Below are 25,506 nucleotides of genomic sequence, written 5' to 3'. Positions count from 1 at the left end.
ATTGACTTTACATGTAAACCTGACGCTCTATTCGCGTCCATCGCGTTCGGTGTGAACACACCGTAAGAGTGCGCTGTTGGAGAAACGGAGCCAGGAAGACAGAGGAGAACTGAAGTTTGACCAGGTACCAAAGCAAATCATTCGTACTGTGCAAATAATGTAAATATGACGGTGCATCACGAAAGATTGATATCAAACTGATCACTTGACCCATATTACATATTACTTGCTCTTCGAGTGAATCAACAAATGGCGAAATGAAAAGCTGAACAACAACAATGCTGTTTTTTGTTTAGAGAGTCTCAGCTTACATGTATGTTTATTTCATATTTTCAGTTGTTTCCCTCCACGGCTAAATAAATCGGTTTCAGTAATGCACTGATATACAAGAATGGACATAAGGGGCTTCTTTCAAAGAAAAAACTCTGGTAGTATTTTATATATTATGCTTTGTATGTTGTTCAGTATATTTCTGTGCAAAACAAGAGGAACTTCAATACACAGCAGTATATTCACAATTTAAACCAGATATTTACATACACTTTATGGAAAACACAACAACATTTTTTACTGTAAAACATCAATTTAGAGTAAACTTGTTTTGTTCTGGATAAATAAATATTGAAATATCTTTTGAATTAGTTGAATGTCAGAATAAAGAGAGACAGAGCTGTCTATTTTTTATCACTTTCATCAAATTTAGGAGTACATGTACACTAAGTTTATTGTTAATTAATAAGAAAACTCCAGACGATTCCATTCTGAGCTGAAGAAGCTTCTGATTGGTTAGTAGAGTCCATGTGGCTCGATTTTGAATACAATTTGGTGCCATTTACAATTAAGAAATACAGATAGTTTCTCTCTTTACTCTTAAAGTTAACAAATATGTTTTTATATTTATCAATCTAAAAAAATAAACATTTAGTCTGATTTGATGTTACAATTAAAAAAGTGTTTGTGTTTTGATCTGAAGAGTGTGTAAATATCTGGTTTCAACTGTATATTTGATGATTGTCAGCACAAAGAGGGAGAGAGAGGAACAGAGAGGGAGAGAGAGAGAATGAGGACAGAACAGAGATGGAACAAGAGCAGGTGAGACACATGTTAGTCAAATGGTTGTTTACGAAAAGTATCACCGTATCATAGGTCCTCATGTATCTCGTACCTAGTGTTTCTTTTTAGGTTTGTTATTTTTCAAATTCTACATTTATTAAGTTCTGCAGGCTTGTTTGCACAACAAGGCTAAATAATTATATAAACTTTTCTCAGTCTAAATAGTGGACTTTGGTAGAATTAAAACAATAAGTGTAGTGCAGGTCTATGATGATTTTTAGTGCTACTATCATCTAGTTCTGACTCTGGTTCTGTCTTGGTTAAGTCCTCAGTAGTCCTGATTTTGAACTGTTGTAGTCCTGTTTTAATTCCGGATCAGTTCTGGGTCTGGTTGAATTGGGGTTTAGTCCTCGTGTCTTGATACAGCCCCGATTTTGTTCTGCCTTCCTGCTTAATTAAAAAACTAGTTTAAGGTGTCCTGCACATGTGATATATATTTTTCCCTATATGAAGTCATTCTTTTTTGAACTAGGTTGGTTTGGCAGTTAATTTTACCGGTCAGAGAATTTTTCTAGGTAATATTCACAAAGGTAGGACAATTTGCCACTGAAATTTGTGTTGCGCGCAAGCGCAGAAACAACAGGTCGGATGGATTCCCAGGACACCGGTGCTACTGCCAGTGTAGCTACCGCCCCTCCCCCCTGACCCAGCGCAAAGCACAAGCCTCGCATGCGGAGTGAAGCGGAAAAAAAAGTGTGAGACAGAGGGTGAGAGAAAGAAAAACAAACACAAAACACGGCTGCCAATAAGGAGACGGGGCTTGCGTCATTCACTTTCGTTCGAGACTGACACATCACTACTGGCTTTCCAGGAAGCAGCTGAACAATGAGGAAGTAAGTGGAGCTTGTTGTTGGTGTGTTTGAAGAAACTGTAAGTGTGCTTTGTTTCCTCCTTTAACAGTTTGTCTTTAGGAACTTTACTGTTTCTTCAGCTCATGTCTGATTTATTCACACAACTAACTCTGTGTGTTTTTATTTCCGGTCTCTCCTTTAAAGTCGGTGTGTAATGTTTTTCTGGCTAACATCAGCTGTGCAGGGCTGGACTGGCCATCGGGCATACCGGGCCACTTGTGATTTTTCGATTTTATGGGCAGATGGGGTTTTATTTCTTTTCTTTTTTTTAACGGTATAAATGAATGGTGGTGGATTGGCCATCGACTCAGGACTGGACCAATTACAGCCAGGAAGGTTGAACTTTAAAGTTGAGGTGAAAAGGAACGTGATTTCTCCCTATCACTACTTAAGGTAGAAAGTTGCTAATTCAATCATGAAACTGATCAATGATCAGCTGATCGGCTTTTCTCTCTGCGCCAGAAAGAGGAAACCAGTGGATGTCACGCTAAACAAGAACAACACGTTTAAGCTTGATCAGCTGTTGTTAGCATTTATTTAATATTACTTTCTAGTATCAGCTGATGTTTGCTGGAGCCACAGCTGTAAAGCTGCTGGTGTTCCAGATCTACTGGCGTTTAGATCAACTGGCGTTTAGATCAACTGGCGTTGGTCGAACAGATGTATGGCAGACTTGCGTTTCAGTAGCTGCTACGACAAACCAGCCAAAAAAAAAAAAAAAAAAAAAAAAAAAAAAACCGCCAAATGTGTCATCTGTGACACTTGTGAGGTTGTCTCAAACACACTCCGTCAGTCTTGATGCTGTTGAACAACAAAATGTTTAAAAATGTGGCAAGTTTACCTGGTAATATCCTCATGCGCGACACGATCGCGAAAACAGCAAAAAATTAACACCACGCCGATGTTGTTCACAGGACAGCAAGAGTAAACGATCGGGAGACTCTTGTCGTCGTTATCGTTCCTCTCGCACGTTTTATTACTAAAGCGTGCAGTTTACTTTGTGCACTAACATGGACTCGAGTGAACCAAGTGCCACAGCCTACAGCCAGATCAACTTGTGACACACATCTGCAGCACGTTTGAATTCGTTTCATGCACAATACATTTTTACCTTTCAATTGTGTCTGTTTATGCGTCATGCAAATAAACCTTTGAAATGAATGAAATGATATCATGTATGTATTATCAGCCTACATTTGTACAAAATAGCAAATTATATACACAAAGTCATAAGAATCACCACCCTTGTTCATCATGATATCAATACTTTTGCCCATAAGAAAAATGTCGTGAACAAATATATGACACTAATATTTCACCGGTGTTGTAACATCACATGTCGTTAGCATAGTCTGCGTGTGTCTTTTCTCTGCAAATGAACATTTTAGAGTTAGTTGTTATATACAATCTGTATAAGTGTGGTCAATCTAATAATGATCCACAGTTACACAGTGATCAGTAATAAACAGTCTCCAAAACTTGCATATAATCCTCAATTTGGAACCCATCTACTGACTACCACATACAAGCTGGACCAGTCTCCAATGCAGGTCAGTCCACTGCTGCCACCTGTGGCCAAGTACCATAGCCTACTACTAGATTAACTTGTGACACACATCTGCTGCTATGATCACATCGAGTAAAGGCTGAGTGGCTGCACTTACACCTGGTACATCCAAATCTACCCACAAACATGTTGAAAGATGCAGTGCCTGCAATGTGGATTGTTAACACTAAAAACAGTAAGTAAGCAAAGACAACACTGATCAATTTCTTGCATTTATTTAGGTAGGACGTTCAAATGGCCAAATCACACTACGCTGCCCTCACGACACGTGACCATGTGAAGCTAGACAGCTAGCGAACAAAATAGAGGAGATCTTCCACACAAGGCTTGCTTTTCTTGCTTTTAATGAAGATCCTTTAAAGCCTTTCCTCTCTCAAGGTTTCTCCTTGCTATTTCTTATTTGTAACTGAAATATACAGAAAATGAAAATAAATTGCTAGCTAATACACATCTTAATGACAAACTTAGCCTAGCTTAACACGTGCGTTACATTAGCATCGCAGTTCACTCCAGGTAAACACATATAAAAGTTATCTCTGAACATATTAATACTCACAAAGACGAACGTTTCCCAAGGTACAAGCGTGTAGGGCACTCTTAGCGTGTACATGAACTCGTTCACTCTTTTAATACTGCCGAAGCACTTTTCACGGCATTAACGGAGAAAATACGTCAAAGATATGTTAATGATCAGAGCGCTCCCTCGCTCCCGTTTCCGCACATACAATACAAGATCACTTGTGATAACGATGATTCACTCTGAGCAAATTTCGAACCCACACATTTTAACTGTTTTTAGCATGAATCACTTATAATATTTCTTAACTTTGAACTTATTTATCACTTTGCTTATGTAACTTAATCAGACTATGCATTAACTATTGACTTCTGACCAAAAGGCATAACACACACTATCAAAACATGCTTCCTGCTTGCATTTATTTAGGTAGGATGTTCTGATGGCTAAATAACACTATGAAAACATGCTTCCTGCTTGTATTTATTTAGGTATATATATATATATATATATATATATATATATATATATATATATATATATATATATATAACAGCTTCTGTTGTCAAGTGAAAATAGCAAAGATTTCAGGGCTGGGCTAACATCCTAGTAACAGCTCACACAATCACAACTCATCAAAGCTTCTCATTATCATTAGGACACATTTAGGTCAATATCACTTCACATTTCTGTGTCATCATCCATCAAATGTTGACACATAGTGGGTTTGTCATTCTCTCAACTGACACTGAGATGAAGCAGGAAAGAAGGAGTTGATATTTGGACAGCACACATGATGGAAAAGAGGATTTCAGTTCATGTGCACATGAATGATTTGTGTTTTCTCTGCAGGTGAAGGTAGAAAGTGTTTGTGAGCTGATGTGGATGTAAATTGAGCAGCATGGATCAGTGTGAGGACAGAGAGGAGGGAGTCCCTCCCTCTAAAACCATTCTGTGTGGGGAACGTGAGAGCCAGACCAAATCTCAGAGGTGAGATGACCATCTCTAACTGTCCATGACTATTCTCCATGTCACAGCTCAGCACTCGCATCACTGCTCCATCATTATTCACAGGAACCAGCCTGGACCTCCATCCAGCTTTGTGTCCTTAAGGAGTGACACGTCTAAAGGTGGTCTCGTTGATTTTAAAGTGTCTGCTGCAGAGAGGTGAGCTGTCAGTAACATGAACTGATGTCAGTTTGTCTGATTTAAATGATTTTGATGTTTACTGGTTTCTAAAATGCATCTCTGTAGGAGAGTAGTGTCTCAAAGGACACACAGGCACAGGTGTAACTGTCATTTTATCTGCTTTTAACACATATTTGGACACAATTGGCTGTTTTTAGCTATTTATTTTAATCACAGGTGCAAATTTAGAGCTCACACATCTGGATCCTAAACTATGATGGAAACAGCTGCTAGCAGTGGGTAGTTTGACTTTAGCCTAGTGGCTAAGCTAACACAAACAAGCATGCCAGCTGTGCTCTGTGAGGATGATACACTGCTCTAGAAAGCAAACTAAGGTTTGCAGACCTTAAAGAGGACATCGCTCTGATCAGTGGAAGTTGTTTGTGCGTGCCACGTGATGCTGTAGGATTTGAGGATTTGTTAACATCTCCATGATGATACATCTCCTCGTATAACTGCAAACACATGAACGCTCCTAACGGCAGCTATCACAGCCACAGAGGCAGACTGTTTCTCACTGTTGCATTCAGGGACATTTGTTTTCCTGTAAAAAGCTGTACTCTAATCTAAGAGGACTGTTACTGACAGGAAACAGCTGCATTATCTGCAGTCTGTGTGATCAGAGCTGCTTCAATGACTTTCATCAGATAATTTATCGTTGAATAAAACATGTTTGTGCCTGCAGCAGTCAGAGGTCACAGTCTGCAGGATCCAGCTGTCTGTCTGTGAGGAGTGACCTGTCCAAAGATGAACCTCCATACTTCAGTGATGAACCTGGACCAACGAGGTCAGAGAACTGTGATGAGCTCCTTTAGATGTTTGCGTTTTCCTGGATAAATACGAGCTGAAAAATCCTCAGATTTTTACAAAGAAAACGATGAAACAAAAAGATAAAAATGTCAGACTGTTTCAGGACAGATATGCTCATATCTGTGGGGAAAGTGTGTACTGAGTGGGTTCATGTTTGTCTTTAAAGAACAGAGCTGCTCTCTCTCTGATCTGTCATTGTGTCTGTGATCTGTTAAACAGTCTGAGAGGTCACAAAGAGACCCAGGGTAACGTCTAAGCAGCTAAAGCCCGGATCATACTGGGTGGTGTTAATGAGACCTCCATCAGGAGAACACTGAACAACAGTAGTGTGGATGTAGTGGATAAATCCCAGGATACTGATGCTCAGACTTAATCACAGGGAACAAAAACTGATTTGATCTTCAGATTGTGACCTTTATACTAGACGTTACATTTGTTTAGTGATTTCAATAGAGATTAAATGTGTGGGGGGTTGCCCTGAAAAACGCATCTACTTTCCTGAACTTATGAATCGATGACTAAGGAACCAAATTGCAATTGTATTATTAGTATGACGGTAAAACTTTCACAAATTCATTCAATATACAAAGTTTGTTTTAGAAAAAACTCAGAGGTGTCAGATGATTTGTGACAAAATGACACAGCAGGTATTTCTCACATGTCCTACACTAATCTACCCAGTTTGTAAAGCTGTTGTTATAGTGGTGGAGGGCAGACCTGGGATAATGTTCTGGTCTTTGAGCAATGAACTGCTTGTAGAGGTGGTTGATGGTTTATCAGTTTTACCTCCCACTGAGTTAATTTGTTCAATTTAATGAAGTCTGAGCTTCTGCAACATCATCCATCAGCAATGAAAGAGAGTCCATGAAACAGACTGAAAATGCCTGATATTTTCACAATCTGAGTTTAAAACATGACAAACTTGATTCAGATGAAGTTACCTGAGCAGAAACTACTGGATCTTTATCTTGTGCTTGAACTGATTCTTCATGGTTCCTCCACAGAGTGGACCAGGAGAGCTCAGAGGTTCCCAGTGGTCAGTCTGCCCAGCAGCATCAAACACACCTGGACTCCATATTTATGGTCTGTACATGTACAACAACTACTTTTACATCTATTGTGTTCACAGTCCTCTCCATGCTGCTCTTTGTAGACCGGTGGATTGTAAGTGTGTCCAACATGGATCTGATGTTTGGCTCCATGATTTCAGTCTGATTGGCTCATTCATAAAGTATTCTGTTCCAGCTGCTGGAGGACAACATCATCACTTTTGTGAAGAACGAGCTGAAGAAGATCCAGAAGGTTCTGAGTGCAGATTACCCAGAGTGCTTAGTAAGTCGAAAGAGCAGCAGCAGAGAGGCATTTGTGAAGATCACACTGAAGTTCCTGAGGAAAATGAAGCAGGAGGAGCTGGCTGACCGTCTGCAGAGCAGTAAGAGGATTTCTCTAAAGATTTAAGCTGCTGGATAAATGAAACATTTACTAATGTCTTAAGAGAAAGACCAACGTGTTTTAAAGATTCATTGTTTTTGGAATTAAGTGTATATTTTCATTTTCAAATGATATTCTACATATTTCTTCTCATTCAGAACTTCAAGCTGTAGTTTGTCATCGTAACCTTAAATCTGCTCTGAAGGAGAAGTTCCAGTGTGTGTTTGAGGGGATCGCTAAAGCAGGAAACCCAACCCTTCTGAATCAGATCTACACAGAGCTCTACATCACAGAGGGAGGGACTGCAGAGGTCAATGATGAACATGAGGTCAGACAGATTGAAATAGCATCCAGGAAACCAGACAGACCAGAAAAAACAATCCGACGAGAAGACATCTTTAAAGCCTCACCTGGAAGAGATGAACCAATCAGAACAGTGCTGACAAAGGGAGTGGCTGGCATTGGGAAAACTGTATTAACACAGAAATACACCCTCGACTGGGCTGAAGACAAAGCCAACCAGGACATCCAGTTCATATTTCCATTCACTTTCAGAGAGCTGAATGTGCTGAGAGAGGAAAAGTTCAGCTTGGTGGAACTTGTTCATTACTTCTTTACTGAAACCAAAAAAGCAGGAATCTGCAGCTTTGAAGACTTCCAGGTTGTGTTCATCTTTGATGGTCTGGATGAGTGTCGACTTCCTCTGGACTTCCACAAAACTGCAATCCTAACTGACCCTAGAAAGTCCACCTCAGTAGATGTGCTGCTGGTAAACCTCATCAGGGGGAAACTGCTTCCCTCTGCTCACCTCTGGATAACCACACGACCTGCAGCAGCTAATATGATCCCTCCTAGGTGTGTTGAAATGGTCACAGAGGTCAGAGGGTTCACTGACCCACAGAAGAAGAAGTACTTCAAGAAGAGATTCAGAGATAAGGAGCAGGCCAGCTGGATCATCTCCCACATCAAGACATCACGAAGTCTCCACATCATGTGCCACATCCCAGTCTTTTGCTGGATTACTGCTACAGTTCTGGAGGATGTGCTGAATACCAAAGAGGGAGTACAGCTGCCCAAGACCCTGACTGAGATGTACATCCACTTCCTCGTGGTTCAGGCCAAAGTGAAGAAGGTCAAGTATGATGGAGGAGCTGAGACAGATCCACACTGGAGTCCAGAGAGCAGGAACATGATGGAGTCTCTAGGAAAACTGGCCTTTGATCAGCTGATGAAAGGAAACGTGATCTTCTATGAATCAGACCTGACAGAGTGTGGCATTGATATCAGAGCAGCCTCAGTGTACTCAGGAGTGTTCACACAGCTCTTTAAAGAGGAGAGAGGACTGTACCAGGACAAGGTGTTCTGCTTCATCCATCTGAGTGTTCAGGAGTTTCTGGCTGCTCTTCATGTCTATCTGACCTTCATCAACTCTGGACTCAATCTGATGGAAGACCAACAAACAACCTCCAAGAAATCTGAAACAGGAGAATCTTCAGAGAAATACTTCTACCAGAGTGCTGTGGACAAGGCCTTACAGAGTCCAAATGGACACCTGGACTTGTTCCTGCGCTTCCTCCTGGGTCTTTCACTGCAGACCAATCAGACTCTCCTACAAGGCCTGCTGACACAGACAGGAAGTAGCTCACAGACCAATCAACAAACAGTCCAGTACATCAATAAGAAGCTCAGTAAGAATCGGAATCTGTCTGCAGAGAAAAGCATCAATCTGTTCCACTGTCTGAATGAACTGAATGATTGTTTTCTAGTGGAGGAGATCCAACAGTCCCTGAGATCAGGAAGTCTCTCCGAAGATGAACTGTCTCCTGCTGAGTGGTCAGCTCTGGTCTTCATCTTACTGTCATCAGAAAAAGATCTGGATGTGTTTGACTTGAAGAAATACTCTGCTTCGGAGGAGGCTCTTCTGAGGCTGCTGCCAGTGTTCAAAACCTCCAACAAAGCTCTGTAAGTACATTTGTACTCATGTTTTACTTCAAACATCCAACTGTGTCAGTAATTTATTTCACCAGGCTTTCTGTATTTGTATGAATTTGTATCCTAAAGTTTGGGATTACTCCTATACAGCTGTAACCTCTTTGATGGCTCAAGAACTCTGTGTACTCGAAACGCTGAGTCTACCATAAACTATGATCATCAGTGCTGCTGTTGTGTTATCAGTCTTTGTTTAAAAACTGCCAAATGTTGTAATACCTTATATTCACATGCATGCTTTTAGATACATTTCTACTGCAGGTCTATTTTTGGTCACAAATATTGGTGAAACACTCACTTTTACATGCATGGTGGCTCATGCATTAAACAAAGCATTTGCATTTGAATTACTCAGTGAATCATTGTAGCCACAGAAACGTCTTTAGTTGCACTTTTAAGCTTAGGTTTCTGGGCTCTTCCCAGGATGTAATGAGCATTACTTCTTCACCCACCTCTCTCCACTTTCATGTGTTCATGCACCACTGTTGAATTGAGTTAATTACTAAACTCTGCCTCGGTCTTCCACAGTGTGTTTTTTGTTTCTTTGTTGTTTTTGGCCTGCTCTCTCCCCTCACTCCCAAACTGGTTGGAGCAGATGGTTGTCCCTCCCTGAACCTGCTCTTCTTATAATAAGTTGTTTGTTTTTTCCCCTGACTTATAGCTATTCTCATCATTGTCTTCAAATTAACTCACACACTGACTGCTGCTATAGCTTACCTGGCTGAGCAGGTGACCGATGTACTGAAGGTTAGAGTTGTGACTCCAGGGCCTGGGTTTAAATCTTCTTTTCATCATCCTTCACAACTCATCCACCAGGTGTCACAAACTACAGCACGACTGCAAATACAAAGCATGTCTTACTGGATGGCTGCAACAACCAGAGTTTTACCTACCTTTGGTCTTTCTTGACAGCATGAGTGTAATATTTATTGAACAGAGTCGTCTTCTGTGATCTTTGCTGCTTTGAATGTCCGTGCTGTCCACAGATATATTTCAGTATCAGGCTCTAATCTATGCAAATGGTTCAGAGAAGATTACATTTCCAAACATGACTCAGAAATGATGTTTATACTAGATTTACAGTTTATGTTAATGTCCTCTGAATTACGAGGTGGAGGAGGTGAAGCTTACAAGGAGTAAGTGCTGATAGAAGGACAGCTGTGTTTTAATGAAGCTATTTAGTCAACCAGTAATTGTATTGCATGGTGGCATTTTAAAAATTCATTTGACTGATTTAATTAATTTGTTTTTTTTACAGACTAAGTGGCTGTAACCTCTCAGAGAGAAGCTGTGATGCTCTGTCCTCAGTTCTCAGCTCCATGTCCTCTTTTCTGAAAGAGCTGGACCTGACTAACAATGACCTGCAAGATTCAGGCGTGAAGTTTCTGTCTGCTGCGCTACAGAGTCCACATTGTACACTGGAAACTCTCAGGTCAGAATCCAAACGTTCCCACTGCTTATCATTTAAGGTCTGAATGATATTAAACAATAAACAACCAAGCTTTGTAGAATTGGCGAATGACCTTTGACCGGGGTGGCTGTAGCTCAGGTGGTAGAGCAGGTCAGCTACTATCCAGAATGTTGCTCTCCAATGCAGTGTGAATGTGCATGAAGCACTGAAACAGCTTAGATAATGTTCTTTTGTGAATGGGTGTGATTGGGTGAATGAACGAGTTGTATAAAGTGCTTTGAGTGCTCAGATGGAGTATAAAAGAGCTATATAAGAACCAGTCCTTTCACCTTTTATTTATCTTTGGAGGGCTTATGAGGTTCTTAATTACTGTCTGAGGAGTTTTTACAGTCACATATTTTGTAAAAGAGAAGTATTGTTTGGTTCATGTTTTCTGTGGCATGTTTTGTTTGACACACCAATGAGCAGGCTATTTGTTCCATCCATCCATCTTCTTCCGCTTATCCGGGGCTGGGTCACGCGGGCAGCAGCCTAAGCAGAGAAGCCCAGTCCTCCCTCTCCCCAGCCTCCTCCTCTAGCTTGTCTGGGGGAACGCCAGTAAACGCCAGGGGAACGCGGTAAACCAGCAAAAAACTAGAGCAGCCGGGCTACGTAAAAAGTGTAAGGGGGCGTGTTTGCGGTCACGTCTAGCGGGTGTGTGGGCGGGAGTGTTACACAGTCGCTCCACCTCAAGTCACTACTGCGCAGACTCTGGCTCCAAAAATGCAAGATGGCAGCCTCCACAAGTGGGATATTTTGGCTTTATTTTTACACAATGGGAGGAGGTGGTGTCGCGTTGTCCATCTTTTATACAGTCATTGGTTCTGTCTTTTAAAAATTAAGATGGATTATATGGTTTTGTAAACTGCCCTCTCTCTAGTGGCTGCTTTGTAATATTTTTTTGGTTACTTTAGAAAAAAGAAAAATCCAAGATGGCTCACCGTGATGCTGAAGTATTATTGTTTTAAGCTCATATGAACCTTAAAATGTTGTAGCTTTGGACGACATTTGTCCGTCAGTATGAATGATGATAAAATCATAATTTTATTTTGTTTTGCTTAATGATCATTTTTATGATTAAGATGAACGTTTTATCTTGTTAGCTTGCAATAAGCGTGTAACAAGCTAGTTTGCAATGTTGGTTAGCTAACACAATATTTCGTATGCTTTCAGTTTTACGATGGTCAAAGAGAGAGCCACGGTGAGAGGCCGGTCTTTAATAAATGAGCACAGAAATGAAAATAAGTCTGGATATTGAATCATCGTTATCTCACTGTCTAGCTGGTGAAAACGTGGAAACTCAGGGCAAGGACAGTAAACTGTCAGTCTGGACTTTTCTTTATTTCCATTAGCTGTAAGTGAGATTTCAGAGCAATCAGAGACTGTGGGTCTGTGTATGAAGTATAATTCATGTGCATTTGTTGAAATTGTAGAATGAGAAATAGCAGTTTTGGGCTATTTCCTGCTTGTGCTGATGAAAATGTTTATTGACGTGTGAATTCATTCTTCAACGCTTGAAAACTTTGCTTTTCTTATTTTTGTGTAACACAATTTAATGCACTGAAGAACAATGAAAACAGGAAACAGAGAAAGCTGGCCTTCAAATTAAAAGCTGCTCCTCCTGAAACGTGTTGGTGGTAAAATTTAAGAAGAGCTGAAGCACATAAATAATCTACGTGCCTAAATATTAAACACAGTTGAGGCCAGTGTTGTTAGTCCAGGTCAGAAGATGACTTGTTGGAATGAAAATGAGCTTGTAGTTTGTCTGCTTTAATAATGTGACTGAAAAAGGTGATGGCCTTCAAATATGTCCATTTCTTTCCAACTTCACCTTTAAAAGACATGGGGATCCTGGAATGAAAAAACATGACTTTTTTATGTTTTTTATGATAAATGTACAACTTTAATGTGAAAAATTCAGAGATTTTTTCTCTTGTGTTTTTTTGAAGCTGCTTCCTGTTGGTTTCAGCTGTTTGGAGTTTCCATTTTCTAAACTTCTACATTCTGAACCTTCTTCAGCTCTGAAAAGATTATGAAACACTGACTGATTTCAAGCACACACTTTGTCTAATAAACTTACATCTTTCATTCTTTATACAGATTGGGGAGCTGTGGTTTGTCAGAGATCAGCTGTGATTATCTGGTAGCAGCACTGAAGTCCAACCCCTCCCACCTGAGAGAGCTGGACCTGAACTCCAACAACCTGCAGGATTCAGGAGTGAAACAGCTGTGTGGCTTTCTGGAGAGTTCAGGATGTGGACTCAAAACTCTGAGGTCAGTCACCATGTTTTAGTTGTGCTGAGATGAATATGATGTGAAAGTTGTGCTGACACTAAACTGCAGACACAAGGCTGATATTATACTGATCCACACTGAGGATCTTCATTGTAAAGTCTGTTTACTTCTTCTCTGGTTTAGTCCATTGATTGTAGCAGAACAATGTTCACATTTCAAACAGTGATACTCAGCGTGGCCCACACGCGGCCTGCCAACCTTTCCTAATTCAGATAGAGGGTACCCCGATTAACTGTGTACCATTCTTCCTCACAGTTCTAAGTATCAGACACAACAATGAATAATCCACAGCTGACTCTCTTAAGAAAGGTCAAAGGTCATGACATCTCCAAAATCCACCTGTGACACACGTTTCCATCAGTGTGATTGATTCTAGTCAAATAATGATTGATAACTGATCAGTGTGCGACACAGTAAATGTTTGCAGTGCCAGAAACTTCCAATCTAACAGCAACACTGTCCACAGTGTCAGAGTTACAAAGCTGGAGATCATAGATTTTATTCTGGTAAATCTGTGATGTCACTGCCGTCCCCATCCTGATATATTGATCACTGAGAAAAGCTGTAAAAGCTTCATGTTTAGCAAAAAAATGTTTAACTGGGAATTCTGCTTTTGTGACAAGTTAAACTTGTGCAGATGAACACTCTCCTCTGAGTTTGCATTCAGGAGACTGACACCCTCTCTACTTTTAAGATCAGCTTCAAACTTTCCTTTTTGATAAAGCTTATTGTTAGAGGTGGATCAGGTGATCCTGAGTTATGCTGCTATAGGCCCAGGCTGTTGCAAGACTTCCCATGATACTCTTCTTTCTCCTCCGCCCACCTCTTTTCACTACTGATGTTTTTATATGTCACTACTGCATGCTCTTAACTTTTGTCTTCTCTCTTCTTAGTTTGTGATTTGTTCTTGTCTCTCTGAGCTCATCTCTTCTCTTCCCCCTCACCCTGCAGCCAGTCATTGTAGATGGTTCTCCTGTAGCCTGTTTTCACTGGTAGGATCTTTCTATCAAAGGGAGTTCTTCCTTCCCACCATTACCAAGCACTGCTCACAGTCGATTGCCTGATGGTTGGGACTTTCTAATATTGTAGGGAGTTACCTTAAACTGTTAAATCAAATCAAATCAAATCACTTTTATTGTCACATCACATGTGCAGGTAAACTGGTACAGTACATGTGAGTGAAATTCTTGTGTGCGAGCTTCACAATACAATACCATAAGAACAAGCTAAATATAAGAATGGCTAAATCTGAGAATTATATGACTAAATATATGTACAATATATGAGTGTATGCATATTACTGAATTTGTATACTAAATATGTGTGTGTGTGTGTGTGTGTGTGTGTGTGTGTGTATATATACATATTTTACAAATTAATAGATATTAATAAAATAGAGTAAACAATAAAATAAAGTATATAAAATATACAGAGGTTGGTAGTCGGACATGTGCTGGTCTCCATGAGTGTTGAAATGGATGTGTTGGTGGAGTTTTGGTGAAACTTTCTTCAGGTTTCCTTTGTTAAAGTCCCCGGTCATGATAAACGCCTCTGGGTGTGCAGTTTCCTCACTGCTGATCGCACTGTACAGTTCCCTGAGTGCTCGGTCAGTGTCGGCTTGTGGGGGAATGTAAACAGCCGTAATAATCACTGCTGTGAATTCCCTCGGTAGCCAGAATGGCCGGCACTTAATCATCAGGTATTCCAGGTCCGGTGAGCAGAAGGATTTGACCGGGTGCACGTTCGCATAATCACACCAGCTGTTGTTGATCATGAAACACACACCACCGCCTCTGCTTTTACCAGTAAGATCCTGTGACCTGTCTGCACGGTGCACAGAGAACCCCGGTAGTTGTATTGCGGAGTCCGGTACCTTATCCGGAAACAGTCACTTATAAATAAAGTTAAATTAAACTGAATGGACGTAAATGGATAATGTTATTGTATCTGACAAACAGAAAGTCATTGTTCACAGATGGATTCATGTTTTGTGTGTCTGCAGTCTGTCAGGCTGTCTGATCACAGAGGAAGGCTGTACTTCTCTGGTCTCAGCTCTGAACTCCAACCCCTCCCATCTGAGAGAGCTGGACCTTAGCTACAATCATCCAGGAGACTCAGGAATGAAACTGCTGTCGGCTGGATTGAAGGATCCACTGGACACTCTCAGGTATGAAGAGAATGTCTGATAGAGGAGGAAGAGTTGAAAACATTTCCTGTGTCCTTCACTCACTTCCTGTTTGTGTCCTGCAGATGAGACATGAACAATCACACATGGAGGAGTATTTTTAGGGACAGACACACTAGTCTAGTTGGATAGTACATGGATCTTTATGTAGGGGGTCTCCAACGAGTCTGTTTGCAGAAACATTAATGATAACTGATAACACATATTGAGATTTTAATTAAAAGTAGACATACAGTTAGGTCCATAAATATTTGGACAGAGACAACATTTTGTAATTTTGGTTACCACAGTGAATTTTAAAGGAAAAAACTCAAATGCAGTTGAAGTTCAAACTTTCAGCTTTAATTCAGTGGGTTGAACAAAAAGATTGTATAAAAATGTGAGGAACTAAAACATTTTCTTAACAAAATCCTTCATTTAAGAGCCTCTAAAGTAACTGGATGAATTAAATAAGTGAAAATAAATTGTTGGATTTCTCTGGATTTTGTTAGACACCTCTTTCCATGACTCCTCTCTCCTCGTGTCCTTTCCTTGGCTCCTCTGCTCACGTCTCTGGTGGGAGGGGCTAAGATATGAGGAGAGCAGTGGAGGATGTACAAACTGAGAAATGAGAAAGGGGCACAGTCTAAGAAGCTTGATGACCTTTAGGTAGGTCTGTGCGACAGACAGTAAATTTGTCATGTTTGAACTAAGTGAGTGAGATGAAGAGTGATGGTGGAGATGGACTACATACACAGGAGCCTGACCCTGAAATGCTCTGTATGAAAGGTAAAATAATACTGAGGACAGGTGAAAGATGCAAAGGCAGGTGAGGAAGTGACAAAAGGAGCCTTTAGTGGCCAAAAGACACAAGTCCATCAAACCGAAATCCAAAGCAGCACAGGAAGCATGAAAAAAACAATAAGAGCTGCTTGAATTCTCCAAATACTGAGGAAAGGTGCTTCATTGCTTCCTTTATTTTTGTCGTGGCTGACCGAACGGACTCACGTGCAGACCGCTGACAGTATATTTACAAATTTTATTCTTTACACAAACACCAGGTGAATATTTACACGGTGAAGGGAAAAACCAGAGCTCCAGGGATTCACGGGGCTTGGGGAAAACAGGCACAGACACTCCGCTCTCACTCAGAGATTCACTTGGACTCTACAGAACATTCCACAGGCAGTAATCCACAAAACGCTTCAGTAATCCACACACGCTCCACTGAGACGAACACACGGGGAAAAATCCAAGGGACATGAGGGCAGGCTTCGGGGAAATCTATTTACAAGAGAAAAAAAGTTAGCGAAGGAAAAAAAATCATGGGAGAAAGCTAGATTCTACTGACAGTAACTAACTGCAGTCTACAATGGTCCAGCGAGGAATGACACCAAACTGCTGTCATAAATAGTCCAGGGCAGGTCATCAGGGAGATCACTCTCAGGTGTGAAGTGGCAGGTGCGTGGGCCAAGGGCGGGAGCCCATAATGAGCTCCGCCCAGGCATAGTGGAAAACAAAGGGAGAACAGAGAGGGGGAGGAGCGAGAGCAAGAGAGAGCAGAGGCAAAAACAAAAACACACATGTAGCCACACAGGGAGCGCCAGGCAGACACGGTACCATGACAATTACCTCCTTTAGAAGAGGAGATACTACTGGAGCATCCTTTATGAAAGCAGAGGACATAGATACTAGGGGTGCAACGATACACAAAATTCACGGTTCAGTTCGATACTTTGGTGTCACGGTTCGATATTTTTTCGATACAAAAAAATGTTCATTCCTTTTTAATTTGTCATTTATTAAAATTATAAATATATATTTTAACTCAAAAGTACAGTTTTTAAATTTAATGTTGCTGAAACAACAAAATAATAAAATAAATCTATCTGATCGAGAAATCACTCATCTTTGGAAAAGAGAGTTTATTACAGAGAAATGTCTCTTTCCAAAACAAAAGCTATACTATACGCTTCTTCTGGGCAATATTCTCAGCAGCATATTACACATATCAGGTCCTCATAAGGAGAATCATGTGCTAACGGCTGTCTAAACGATTCGGGTAAAGTTTGTAGCATGCATGCTTGTTGTTTTTGTCTGCTTCCACTTGTCTTTGCACTAGGATGATGTCGGAGTAAATGTGCAGTCATATTTGTTGTGTGCTGTCAGTGTTAATCTTGTTAAAATGACTTTAACGTGTCACATCTGCAATGATTCATCACCTGGCACGTTTTTGCACATGTTTTGGGACTGTCCTGTGGTATCCAATTTTTGGGTCTTTGTGAACTCTGTGTTATCTGAGGTACTGGAAGTTTTTTATGTTCCCAATCCTGGTCTTTGTCTCCTTAATGATACCTCTGAAATCTCCTTAAAACAAATGCAATGCAAAATGTTGTTCGCTGGATTCACATCCGCAAAGAAGACTATTACAAAGCAGTGGTTCTGTCCTGACATTTGTATGGAATCATTCTGGAGACGATGTCTTATCCGTGTTATTGGTTTTGAACATACCACAGCAAAATTAAATAAAGCTCGACCCACGACTGTTGACGCTTGGAAAATCTTCTCATCCAGAGTTATCTCCTGGAAGAGGCAATAATTGGTTTTAACTTTGTGTTTTTGTGTCTTTTCTTTGCTGTCCCTATGCCTTGTTTGCTAATGTTTGCTTTGCTACTGCAGTTTACAGTTGTGCTGTATATGTCTGTACCCCCCCCCCCCCAACCCCGTTTTAAATCAATAAAATGTTGATCACAAAAAAAAATGACTTTAACGCCGTAACACGGCAAATCTCCGTTAACGAGTTACCGCGGATCGCCCCGTGCGTGGGGCTGGACGGCATCAACACGTTAACAAGCTAATTGCGCTAACGCACTAGTTCCCACCAATTGAGCATTGCATGGCACATCGACATACTGTTTTACTTTTGTCCATGACGCGCTTACCATCAGGGTCATACTTCACATGAAAACCAAGATAGTTCCAAACGCCGGTGTTCTGACAAACCATCCTACTTTGGCAAAACGTCCTACCGTAAGTAGTTTATGCACATTTCTGCTGTCACAGAGTAATTCCAGCACCAATTTAAGTAGGTATGACAGTTTGCCACTTAACTTTGCCCATTAGAGTATACTTGTAGCTCATATGCATACAGTCAGGATGGTTTGCCACTTCATTTTACCCGTTAAAGTATGCTTGTAGGTAACATTCACAAAGGTAGCATGGTTTGGCACTTAATTTTACCCGTCAGAGTATGTGTGTAGCTGTTATTAACAAAGGTAGGATGATTTGCCACTGAATTTTAGCTGTTAAAGTACGCTTCTAGCTCATATTCAGAAAGGTAGGATGGTTCGCCACTGAAATGTAGCTATTAAAGTATGCTTCTAGCTCAGATTAACAAAAGTAGGACGATTTGCCACAAAATTTTAGCAGTTTAAGTATGCTTGTAGGTGACATTCACAAAGGTAGGTTGTTTTGGCAGTTAATATTACCGGTCAGAGCATTTTTCTAGCTAATATTCACAAAGGTAGGACAATTTGCCACTGAATTTCGTGTTGTGCGCATGCGCAGAAACAACAGGTAGGATGATTTGCCAGGTAGGATGGATTTCCAGAACACCAGATCTGAATGAGGGTGGGGGAGGTTCAATTTCAGGTAGCGTTGAGGCAGTTTCCATGTTGCAACAAGCTTAGCTTCTGTCTTGCTAGCTTGCGCTGCGCTCAGTGGATCTGCACTCGACAGTGCAGCCTAGGCGGAGTAGTTGAACGCAGATCCACTGAGCGCTCAACACAGACAGCATCGTCAGAAGAAAAGTTGATAAAATAAATAAAAAATTTTGTATTGTTCAATACATATGCGTACCGAACCGAAAGCACTGTATCGAACGGTTCAATATTGATACGAGTATTGTTGCACCCCTAATAGATACAATAGATACAGTTCCATAATTCATAGCTAGCAGGAAGTGTGGATTTGTTGTGGTGTGGAGGAAGAGGTTTGTGTATATATATATATATATATATATATATATATATATATATATATATATAAGACAAGACATAAAGACAAGAAAGCTCCTTACCATGCATGGAGGGTTTCACCCCAAGTCAAGCACCCTGAGGCTGTACGCTAAGCGGAAGGAAGGGGGCCGGGGACTGGTGAGTGTCAGCACCACAGTCCAGGATGAGACAAGGAACATCCAAGAATACATTGGGAAGATGGCCCCAACTGACCGAGTGCTCAGTGAATACCTCAGGCAGCAGAAACCCAAGAAAGAGGAGGGAGACGAGGAACCATCATGGAAGGACAGGCCCCTGCACGGTATGTACCACCGGCAGATAGAGGAGGTGGCTGATATCCAGAAATCCTACCAGTGGCTGGACAAAGCTGGACTGAAAGACAGCACAGAGGCACTAATCATGGCAGCACAAGAACAAGCTCTGAGTACAAGATCCAGGCTGGGGTCTATCACACCAGGCAAGACCCCAGGTGCAGGCTGTGTAAAGATGCCCCAGAGACAATCCAGCACATAACAGCAGGGTGCAAGATGCTAGCAGGCAAGGCATACATGGAACGCCATAACCAAGTGGCCGGCATAGTGTACAGGAACATCTGTGCTGAGTATAACCTGGAAGTCCCGAGGTCAAAATGGGAGATGCCCCCAAGGGTGGTGGAGAATGACCGAGCTAAGATCCTGTGGGACTTCCAGATACAGACGGACAAAATGGTGGTGGCTAACCAACCGGACATAGTGGTGGTAGACAAACAGAAGAAGACGGCAGTAGTGATCGATGTAGCGCAGGGCTGCCCAATCCCGGTCCTCGAGAGCTACTATCCTGCAGCTTTTAGATGCATCCCTACTCCAACACAGCTGAATCAAAAGGTTTGATTACCTCTTCAGCATGCCATCGTGTTTGGCAAAGGCCTGATAACAAGCCATTCATTTGATTCGGGTGTGTGGGAACAAGGATGCATCTAAAAGCTGCAGGACGGTAGCTCTCGAGGACCGGGATTGGGCACCCCTGATGTAGCGGTTCCGAATGACAGCAACATCAGGAAGAAGAAACACGAGAAGCTGGAGAAATACCAAGGGCTCAGAGAAGAGCTCGAGAGGATGTGGAGGGTGAAGGTAAAGGTGGTCCCCGTGGTAATCGGAGCACTAGGTGCGGTGACTCCCAAGCTAGGCGAGTGGCTCCAGCAGATCCCGGGAATAACATCGGAGATCTCTGTCCAGAAGAGCGCAGTCCTGGGAACAGCTAAGATACTGCGCAGGACCCTCAAGCTCCCAGGCCTCTGGTAGAGGACCCAAGCTTGAAGGATAAACCGCCCGCAGGGGCGTGCTGGGTGTTTTATATATATATATATATATATATATACAGGGATTGCAGAATTATTAGGCAAGTTGTATTTTTGAGGAATAATTTTATTATTGAACAACAACCATGTTCTCAATGAACCCAAAAAACTCATTAATATCAAAGCTGAATGTTTTTGGAAGTAGTTTTTAGTTTGTTTTTAGTTTTAGCTATTTTAGGGGGATATCTGTGTGTGCAGGTGACTATTACTGTGCATAATTATTAGGCAACTTAACAAAAAACAAATATATACCCATTTCAATTATTTATTTTTACCAGTGAAACCAATATAACATCTCCACATTCACAAATATACATTTCTGACATTCAAAAACAAAACAAAAACAAATCAGCGACCAATATAGCCACCTTTCTTTGCAAGGACACTCAAAAGCCTGCCATCCATGGATTCTGTCAGTGTTTTGATCTGTTCACCATCAACATTGCGTGCAGCAGCAACCACAGCCTCCCAGACACTGTTCAGAGAGGTGTACTGTTTTCCCTCCTTGTAAATCTCACATTTGATGATGGACCACAGGTTCTCAATGGGGTTCAGATCAGGTGAACAAGGAGGCCATGTCATTAGTTTTTCTTCTTTTATACCCTTTCTTGCCAGCCATGCTGTGGAGTACTTGGGCGCGTGTGATGGAGCATTGTCCTGCATGAAAATCATGTTTTTCTTGAAGGATGCAGACTTCTTCCTGTACCACTGCTTGAAGAAGGTGTCTTCCAGAAACTGGACAAAATACTCATTTGCCTAATAATTCTGCACTCCCTGTATATATAATATAATATATATATAATATAATATATAGATAGATAATATCACACAAGTATTTACAGCTGTGGCTCTGTAATTTGTTGAAGCAACATTGGCAGCAATTATAGCCTCAAGTCTGTTTGAGACAAAGAATCCATGTTTCTGTTTTTGCCTCTTTTTGAACTTTATTTTTGAAAAATCCAGCATACAGAGTATAGTAGGACATCCCATGAACATGGAAAGTTACTTAAAGACAAAAACCTGCCAAAACAGAGGTGGTAAAGAAAATCTGAGAGGTTTAAATGTGGCTGCATAAAGCCAGGATTAACACATTTGGGCGGAGGAAAAAGAGAGAATTAAAATAATAAATGAGAGAAAAACAACAATAAGTTATTATCATTACCAGTGTTGGGATCATTACACAAAAGAGTCATGGATTACACAGTAATTGTCCTTTTTCTGAAAATCATTACTTAATTACTTGCCAAATAAATGAATTAACTGAACCACTTCACTGTAAAATCCAATTAGTTCCCCAAACTTAAAAAAATGATTCAAACTCGTTCCCTAAAAAAGAAACAAAGTAAAGCTTACTTAAGATATCTGTGTTAGGACAACTTATTCATTACAAGTATACAGTACTAAGAATAACAGGATGTTTCTGAGGGCACAATACTAATTGTTTACTCACTGATAAAAATTTCAAGTTCTACTAAATTTAAAAAAAAAAAAAAGGTTTCTGGTAACTTCCTCTTTTTCTAACACATAAATCTGTCCTAATGATAGTTTTTGTGTATGGACACAAAAGCAACAACACAAAGCAGCACAAAGACTTCACAGTGATTCTACTGCAGAAAAGTGAGCAGGTAGAAATGGATTCTCCAAGCCTGACTGCTCATCACTGCCTTTGTTGTCTGTTTAAAAATCAGCCTTGGGTTTCTGGACTCTAGTCAGCATCTACACAGCTATAACATTGCTCTGGATTCTGGCTTTGTCACTTTGTGTTAGCATGCCATCTGTGCACAGGGTTGCAAAGAGCCAAAGTTGTGTTAGCAGCATAATGCAGTTGTTTGTGTCCTGGATGTGGTGTGTATTTCATCATCAGACTTTTGTGCATTAAAAATCAAATGTATATCTCCACTATAAACCACTGCAGCATTTTCCTCCTGAGGGACACGAACTAAAAAAAACTGATTGTAGCTCAGTGTGGAGGAAGGAAAGTGCCTGTTTTTGATTTTTCTTTTCTATCCACGCTGCGTCAAGACAACTGTAATGTAATTACAGCATTGAGTACAGTTACATGTTACATTACTGATTCCCAATGTGTGCTATATATTTGTCCAGTTTGGTGTTTATGCCTGCGGTCTACTATTTATATTTGATTCCTGCACGCTTGGAGTGAGCTCACCCATCATTTAGTTTTACATGTACAATCTCAGTAAAGAGCTTTTCTAATTGATCCTATTCTAATGTCGCAGGGAGGTGTCCTTTCCAGCTAAACAGAAGAGGAATATAAAGATAATGAAGGTCACAGTTTGAATCAATCAATTTCATTCAATACAGTGGTGTACTGACAGATCCAGGATCAGTCCAAATCATCAGCAGTTTGATCCACGTATGGATTGAAGTGTATTTGTGAAACTCTTGGACTGTTCCTTTATCAATGTAAAACAGTATGTGTATGAGAGCCATGCAATGTCCATGTGTGCATGCTGAAAGAGACTGTGCTGGTCTGACCCCCCCTCCTCCTTTCAGGGTGGAGCCTGCTGGAGAACAATGGTTGACACCAGGTCTGAGGAAGTGTAAGTGTGTTTTTAATATGATTCATGAAAACAAAGCAGCACACATTCAACCATCTTCAAACTGTCACATCACTCATTCACATTTCTGATGTCAGGTGTCATCATCAAAGTGTCAATCAATGAACAGATGATGGATCAATAACTGCAACTGGATTGTGTTTGTTCTCTCCATCAGATTCCTGTAAACTTACAATCGACACAAACACAGTAAACAAAAGACTCAAACTGTCTGACAACAACATGAAGGTGATGCGTGTGGAGAAGGTTCGGTCATATCCTGATCATCCAGACAGATTTGATGTCCGTCCTCAGCTGCTGTGTAAAAATGGTCTGACTGGTCGCTGTTACTGGGAGGTCGAGTGGAAAGGAAATGTTTATATATCAGTGAGTTACAGAAGAATCAGAAGGAAAGGAGACAGTGATGACTGTGTGTTTGGATACAATGATCAGTCCTGGAGTCTGTGGTGCTCTAATGTTCTTGGTTACTCTGTCTGGCACAATAACAGAAAAACATCCATCTCCTCTTCCGTCTCTAACAGAGTAGCAGTGTATGTGGACTGTCCTGCTGGCACTCTGTCCTTCTACAGTGTCTCCTCTGACACTCTGATCCACCTCCACACCTTCAACACCACTTTCACTCAAACTCTTTATTCTGGGTTTAGTTTCTGGTCTCCTGTTTCCTCGGTGTGTCTGTGCTGAGTTGAGTGTAAAGAGTGTCCTCCTGTTAGAGAAACACTCTGACTGTTGAACAGATAGTTCAGTCTGTACATGTCTGTCTCTTTCACTCAGAAACACGTTTTCAGATTCACGGATTCAATCAGTTGATGTTTTAAACTGATTGAATCCTCTTCAGATGGGTCATAATGCATGTGGCTTATCTAATAAACAGCAGTTGCTGCATTGATTATTTGAAACTAGTCTTGTCTTAATCGTGCACCTTTTGTATTTCATGTTAGAAAAATTGCTTTGAATCTTCAAAGACAAAAAATATAAAAAGGTCAAGACAATCCCTAATTTCAAATAAAGAAAGACCAGCACCAGCTTTGGTTGAGTCACCTCCAAAAAACCTCTTCAATGGCATCTACTGTCTGGAAATGTTTGTAAACTTCCCTTGCCATCTATCCCCAAAGGTTCTCAATTAGATTTAAAGCAGGGGAACATGCAGGTTGGTCTAAAAGAGTGATGTTATTCTCCTGGAAGAAGTCCCTTGTCATGCAGGCATTGTGTACTTTAGCGCTGTCCTGTTGAAAAACCCAGTCGTTACCACACAGATGAGGGCTCTCAGTCATGAGGGATGCTCTGCAATGTCTGGACATAGCCAGCAGCTGTTTGATGCCCCTGCACCTCCTGAAGCTCCGTTGTTCCACTGAAGGAAAAAGCACCCAAACCATTATAGTGCCCCCTTTACTGCGAAAAATTGAAAATTAAATTGTTTTATGAAAATTAAGTAAAGGTCACATTAAAATGTGAAAATTGATCTGTTAAATTAACTTTTTTTGTTTTTTGCTTTAGAAACCTGGAATTACAGCTACTTTGCTAATTTTTTAAGTGAAAATGTGCTACATTTGACATTTATTACATTTATTTGGTGCATATTGTTGAAAAATGTCAGTTTCTTATTCACTGGCTAGTGACTGGCTATGTAGTGATGGGTTTTATGTAGGAGTACCACTGCTTTCTATGTCCAACCTTTCATTCGATACATCTTTAAATGCTATTCCATGTAATCAAGTTTGGGGGTTTTTATTAGCTGCCTTTTTTGGTAAACAACTTCTTTATTTTAATTTTGTGCTATCTATTGATAAGGGTTTTTCTGTGTTACTGGAAGGTCTTTACCTTAAATTATCAAGTGCCTTGAGGTGACTGCAATTTTGCACGACAGAAAATAAAAGTTGAACATGTACCTTACTGCCTGAAGACACGATCACATCTGGGTAAGAGTGAAGATAACTCAAATTTATCATTTATGGTTTTTGTAATTGTCAGTTGAGTTCAGTATGAAAGCGTATAAATTGTTATATGCTTTCATATAACAGTTGCATGTGTTGAGGTGGATGCAGCTGGCAGGTAGACCCTCATTGTTTTTAATACATACAAAGTTCAGTGTCTGATTTGTAATTGTATGAGTACAATTGCATAAGAAAAGTGTCATGGATGCTACAAAATTGTATTTGCAGAAAATTAAAATTCGCAAAGGAATTAAAAATGGTTCCCAAAA

The 25,506-nt window shown here is 40.6% G+C and overlaps 1 protein-coding gene across 5 annotated transcripts; it reads left to right on the top strand.

Annotated features, from left to right (window-relative positions):
* Positions 1 to 1,163: 1,163 nt before the first annotated feature.
* Positions 1,164 to 25,506, top strand: LOC113019053 (NLR family CARD domain-containing protein 3-like). 5 transcript variants are annotated; one of them, XM_080298527.1, is made up of 13 exons: positions 1,183 to 1,983; positions 4,901 to 5,038; positions 5,123 to 5,215; positions 5,922 to 6,023; positions 7,051 to 7,129; positions 7,292 to 7,478; positions 7,636 to 9,165; positions 9,244 to 9,439; positions 10,725 to 10,898; positions 13,017 to 13,190; positions 15,214 to 15,378; positions 23,242 to 23,288; positions 23,464 to 25,506. In XM_080298527.1, the coding sequence occupies exons 2-13, from the start codon at positions 4,950 to 4,952 to the stop codon at positions 23,985 to 23,987; spliced, it is 3,360 nt and encodes a 1,119-aa protein (XP_080154653.1). In that variant the 5' UTR covers positions 1,183 to 1,983; positions 4,901 to 4,949; the 3' UTR covers positions 23,988 to 25,506. The 5 variants fall into 5 exon arrangements, with proteins under 5 accessions (XP_080154654.1, XP_080154655.1, XP_080154653.1 ...); XM_080298526.1 differs by having other exon boundaries at positions 5,925 to 6,023; positions 7,636 to 9,439; XM_080298525.1 differs by having other exon boundaries at positions 1,184 to 1,983; positions 7,636 to 9,439.

Source organism: Astatotilapia calliptera, chromosome 3 (genome assembly GCF_964374335.1).
Source record: "Astatotilapia calliptera chromosome 3, fAstCal68.1, whole genome shotgun sequence".
Taxonomy (NCBI): domain Eukaryota; kingdom Metazoa; phylum Chordata; class Actinopteri; order Cichliformes; family Cichlidae; genus Astatotilapia; species Astatotilapia calliptera.
The sequence above is the reverse complement of the archived record's forward strand: the minus strand, read 5'-3'. Positions and strand labels throughout refer to the sequence as shown.